Source organism: Ictalurus punctatus, chromosome 2 (genome assembly GCF_001660625.3).
Source record: "Ictalurus punctatus breed USDA103 chromosome 2, Coco_2.0, whole genome shotgun sequence".
Lineage (NCBI taxonomy): Eukaryota > Metazoa > Chordata > Actinopteri > Siluriformes > Ictaluridae > Ictalurus > Ictalurus punctatus.
In genome coordinates, this window is record NC_030417.2 from 31,601,247 (window position 1) to 31,607,246 (window position 6,000).

General features: G+C 42.9%; 1 protein-coding gene across 1 annotated transcript in view; it reads right to left on the bottom strand.

The window, feature by feature from the left end:
• vat1 (vesicle amine transport 1) overlaps nt 1-3,893 on the bottom strand; it is a 36,932-nt gene extending 33,039 nt beyond the window's left edge. The window contains exon 1 of the mRNA XM_017494492.3: nt 3,201-3,893. Coding sequence (XP_017349981.1) covers nt 3,201-3,644 — 444 coding nt within the window. The 5' untranslated portion in view covers nt 3,645-3,893. The remainder of the gene's footprint in view (nt 1-3,200) is intronic.
• Between the last annotated feature and the right edge of the window lie 2,107 nt (nt 3,894-6,000).

A 6,000-nucleotide genomic window follows, 5' to 3' on the forward strand; every position in this document is an offset into this window, starting at 1 on the left:
CAAAATACAAAAAGATACTATTTAAAAAAATGAACATCTTGTTTCACTTGTCATCTTGTTCCCTTCTTCAAGCCAGATTTATTTTTGACATGGACGGTGCTGTGGCAGCCCATGCCTTGATGGTTTTAACGAGCATTTAAAGAAACGTCCACGTCTATAAAAATAAACAAAACGAAAACGAGCAGGAGGGAGAGTGACAGAAGTAGAACAAGGGAGACAAAGACAGAGAGAAAAACAGATGGACAGATAGACTGAAAAGAGGAGGAAATTCCAGCCTGACAGGGTGAGCTAGGAAAATATAATTGAGAACAGATGTGACTGATTCCTGCCGCAGGGTTCTGATAAATGTGTGTGTGTGGATCATGCATGACTTATAAACTACTTGATGTTTAGGACAGTTTAGGAATTAGTCCTTCCTTGTTTAGTCATGTAATGTGATTAACCCGAAGAATATATGTGTGTGTGTTTCTCTTCCTCTCTTATAAAACTGCAATTTTATGCTACTCTTAGCATCAGCAAATTCCAGCATGCACATGTTCAGCACTGATTCAACACCAGCAGGGTGTGAAGAGTGTGTGTGAGTGTGACTGCAACGTGGTGTGTCTGCAGGATTCTTTATGTTTATGAGCAGGGAGAGGCCGTGTGTGACTTGTTTGTCCCTGAGCAATAACCTGGTTGGGTGTGTGATTGGCAGAAATGGATTAAGATGGGCTTTTAATCTGATTTCAGCAATGAAAAAGAGACTGAAGATAGACAGTGATGGACAAAAGGAAACTGGACTGTCTGATATCCATCTGCTCAGCTGGGTGAGACAGCATCTTCTCCCCCTCCTCCCTCTCACACCCACCCAACGCTTTCCCTTTGTGATACAAACTTACACAATGCTTCATCATGTCTCAGGTGTCTCCATCTTTCTTCTCACCATGATGATGTTTTCTAATCTAGCAGACGTTTTCATCTAGCTGTCAGGCCATGAGGCGTCACCATGGATACTAAACCCGGTTGCCAGATTGAGTGTATTCCAGCTTGTGTAGCCTATAGTTTGCATTACACACACTATAACAGGGGTCTTCAATTTCATCTGCAAAGGGCTGGTGTGGATGCAGGCTTTCATTCCAGCCAAATAGGAGGAACACTGGATAGTTGATTGAAGACGAAGATGAACTGATTAAATAAGTAGAATTGGGTGTGATTCCTGCTTTGTTGGAATGAAAGCCTGCAGCAACACCGGCCATTCGTGGATCCGATTTAAGTCCCCTGCTCTATATTCACTAAATGTGTACACTGTTATATGTATTAATAATCTACATGTCAAATACATTGACAGTGTGCTTCATTAGCTATTCTGTTTTGTGTATTACAAGGTTTTGTAAACATTTTTAAAAGATGCAAATGAGGCAGTCGATCATTATTTAAATGTGCTAGTTTACATATCACAATTTGCACATTAAATTCACTATATTGTGCTGTACTGGCAGGACACACCCAATTGTTAGACTTTCACATAACACACACAAACATTAATAGATGGATAGATAGATAGCTCAATAAGCAAATGGTAAATAACTGAAAAGAAAGTCAGGTTAAAATTTTAATTAACGAATGCAGTCATTTATCTCCCACATTAATCGTGATTTAAATAGTTTATTATTTAACAATTCAAGCAATATTTATTGTAGTGGATCCAATCTGGCAACCCGTCGCAACGCGCATCACGCATGACTCATCGATTTGTTCCTACGGAGTGAACTGATTGAACGCCTCAGAATAAATTGCATATTAACTGCATGTGTATAAAATCTTTGTTGCTGTCATTTCTTCATAAGAGAAAGTCTTTTAAATGAATGATCGTGTTTGGAGAATAAAAATGCAAACAGCATTTTTTGGCGGGCAGCCTACACAGATAAACGTGGTTGTTTAAAGAACAGAAAATCTGTTTCGGGTTATGAAAGGGAAAATGGCCAAAAAAAAAAAAAAAAACAGGACGTCTGAGAGCATCCCTTGGCTCCAGGCGCGCGAGGCAGATGACAAAAGGCGCGTGCGGATATTTGCATAATATCCCCTCTCTCCCTCTGCTCGCGCGCCTCGCCCTTTTCTTCCACTTTGGGGGAAGGGGAAGCATAAGTTGTTTCACACTATACAGCGTGCACTTATTGCCTTCATGGAGTAGAAAGTCATTTGGGATTGAACCAGTATGTCCCCCCATCCCCTTTTACCTCTAACCCCCACCCCAAAACCGGGCCAAGCCCGTGATACTCGCCACATGTCACTGTGTCAGAGTAACTGCTTATTTTTGCTTCAAGTTTTTATTTGTATTTTTTTTTTTTGGACGGAAACGAATATTTAATCGCTAATTAGAGTCAGTGTCCCAGGATTCCGCGCGCCCGCACAGGCTGTCAATCACTCGCGCGACTGGTGTGAGCTCGCGGGGCGGCGGCTCCGTCTCATTCACCGAGTAACCAACAGTCTGAAACTGCCAAATCTTAAACTGAAACCCGGTAGCTGCTTAAATGCAATATGTAACAGAGTTCAAACAAATTAAACTCTACTCTAAAGAATGTTTCGCACCAGGCATAGCAGCGCGCGCCAGGTGATGCAGACGACAGGCTATAAAGGTCCCCTCAGGGGTGTGGTCACATGGTGTTGCACAAGGTGGCCATTCTTGAAATAAGCTTTTCACCATATATTCTAGCCTCGAATAACATTTGAGATGTACACCACTCTTACACAATTCACGATGATATTGAAATAACAATTGAAGAAGGGTTATGTTGGTTGGAAGCAACACAGTAATGTCATTGTGATCATTCGCTTTGCACCAAGGACCGAATACATCTGCAAATGCACACTTGTTTTACACTTGATTAGGCGGCGCCAGTCTTGCATGTGCTAGTTGCCTCCCTATATGTAGAAAATCTGGACACGCCACTAATCTATTGTTTCCTAAACAACAGCGACACATGGGCTGCGTCTTAAACCGTATTTGCCTTCTACAGCACTAAGAACGGTGTCAGCCTACGCCAACGTGCGTTACCATGGCTACCAGAGGTGGAGTACTACTTAGGCACACCATTTAGGAGCGTAGTGTGCAATTTAGGATAACAAAAGCTTTTTAAGACAATGTTGATGCCCAAGTGTAACCTAAAGTTTGGACTTGGAATGGTGTTAAGATTAAATGAGAGAAAGCCTAAAGATATTACTTTTCTGTCTGTCACGTCTTCACCGACGGCCTCGATGATCCCCGAGCACTCCATTCCCGGTGTGACTGGCGGAGACGGGAGACGGTCGTAGAGCCCCTGGCGTGCCATGAGGTCGGCAAAGTTGAGGCCGCACGCCTTGACGCGCACCATCACTTCTCCGCTCTTGAGCGCCGGCTTTCCTTTCTTCACCTGCAGCTTCACTTTGTCGTAGCCGCCGTAGCCTGTGAGCACGAGCGCGCGGTAGCTGAACGTGTCCTCCTCGGCGGGTTTGTCCGCGGGCGCCGCAGCCGCCTCGGCTGAAGCTGCAGCAGCGACAGATTCAGCGGGCGTTGCCTCCGGTTTGTTCTCGGTTTGGGGAGACTCGTTCTTGGGCTCGCCATCCTGCTGCTGCGGTTTCTGCTCCTCGGCGTTCTGCTGCTGTGCGGGTGCGTCTTCGCCTGACATGTTGAGAAGCGATGGGTCGGTCGCGGTGGCGCGAAGTGGAGGAGTGAGGGGAAAAGCCTCAGAGAGCGGCTGTTTCACGCTTGTACGGGGGAGGGAAAGAGTCGCCGGTGAGCACGCAAACGGGACCTGCAGTCCTCTCTACGCGTTCAGTGCAGCTGTGAGCTAAACGCCTAAGGGCGTGGAGGAAAAATCAAGAGAGGAAGCGAAGGGAGTGCTGGGAGATGCGCGCGACGACTACAATGACCCGCGCCTGACAGTCTTTTTACAAAAGGGCGTGTGAGACACGGAGGGAGGCGGGGACAGGCGGAAAAACCGGAGAAGCACAATCAGGGAACCGAGCAGTATGATGAGATGGGCAGGTTTTTTGTTTGTTTGTTTGTTTTTTTGTGTTTTTTTGAACAAGGGATGGCAAACCGTGGCACCACCCAAATAAATAGGCCTATATGTAAAAGTTGATAATTACTATAAGTTATTGCTTGGTGCTAGATGAATTGCCACATAATAAAATTACTGTACTGGCTTCATAATCGTTTTATTGTTCCTCATGTTGTATATCTTAAGGTATTTGGTGAAAATACCTACAACGCCCAAATGGTTTAAATCAACATGGCCAATATATACCTGAATTCCACAGGAATAATAAAGCTGCCAGAGATGTAACTGAAATGTGATTCTCAGGACACAGACATTACTTCCAAGAGCCCAAAGAGAGCATGTTTAATTTAAACGCATTTGTTTATTTATTTATTTATGTTTAAAGCTGTGCCCTGCGGTGGATTGGCACCCTGTCCAGGGTGTACCCCGCCTTGTGCCCGATGCTCCCTGGGATAGGCTCCAGGTTCCCCGTGACCCTGAAAAGCATTCAGCGGTAGGAGATGGATGTATGGATGGATGTTTAAAGCTACCAAAAGTGACATTCTTATGTGTTGCTGAGAACAAATCATTACAGCCAACATAAAACTTGATTAGATGTCCATGATGAGTCAATCAAAGGAACATGAGCTTAAACGAAAATATTTCATTTATTCACACAAATGAAAGTGTTTCAGTAAATAAACACTTATTCTGATGTTAGAGATGGCATGGCAAATCTATTTTCATCTCATATGACCAAACCCCTGATTCAAGAATTCTTTTAGCTGGAATGGCTCATTTAATAACCAAATCAATTAATCATTTTAGAGATTGAAGGATATTTTAAACTAGTGGCCATATTTAAACAAACTTTACCCTTATAAGCCACTAGAAAGGCTTATTTCTCATTTGAATGATGAGTTTCCAGTAATTTTTGGATTTACTTTGGATCTCAGTTAATTTGTTTGCATTAATTCATTTGTAATTTAATTTCACAAGTTATTTAATGGGTAGATACAAAATGAAATAAGCTTAAAAACAAAGTGAATCAATCCAGTATAAAGCTGAGTGGTCGAGGTTCAGGGACCTTGAGGGCCTATCAGTGGCTCTGTCAGACCTGGTGTAACTCATGACTTTTGGTCAACAGTACAGTCCCGTAAAGTAATAGTTGCACAGTCCTTTGCATACAAATGTAGTCAATTAGCTAAGGCAGGTTTTTGTAGTCTGAAAGAAGTTTGCTTATGTAGCTATGCAGTTGGGCTAATATTGAAGCAAAAACTATATCACACTCAACATTATTTGACAGAATAATTCCATATTTAACATCACAAATAAAATGATTCCTGGTTTAAATTACCAACACACCCTTTGTTCATTTTATAGAATAAAAATGAGATTACTTAACAGCTCAGCGTGGTTAGAGGCATGTGATAATTTGGTCATGCAGTTTGCATGATGCTAATTGGTGGCAGGTTAACCTCGTAGCTCCAGTGCAAGACAATTGGTACACAAACATGTTTTGGCTGGTTGACTCCATATGAGGTAAAAAAATTTGTAAATTAAATTTTCCTCGAGCCATCCGTTTAATGTAATTAGGGTAAGGCACACGCCTATGTGGTTGAAAAACAAATTGAAAGTTATGGGGAGGAATGTGTATTATTAGTATGGGGTGAGGAGAAATCAGCTTGTCAAGGAAATCACACATAAATGGTGGAAATAGGATTTGCCAGAAAGGAGAAGTGTGTGTGTGTGTGTGTGTGTGTGTGTGTGTGTGTGTGTGTGTGTGTGAGAGAGAGAGAGAGAGAGAGAGAGAGAGAGAGAGAGAGAGAGAGAGAGAGAGAGAGCGCAGAAGGAAATGTCTGTTTATTCCCCCCAGTTCTCTAGGATGTATTGGGAAATCTCAGAGAGCCTTCAAACCATTGTTCCTACTGTCAACATGCACGGCCTGGTATTCCCAAAGCAAATCCTTTACAAATCCTGATCTACAATGCTATACTGATCT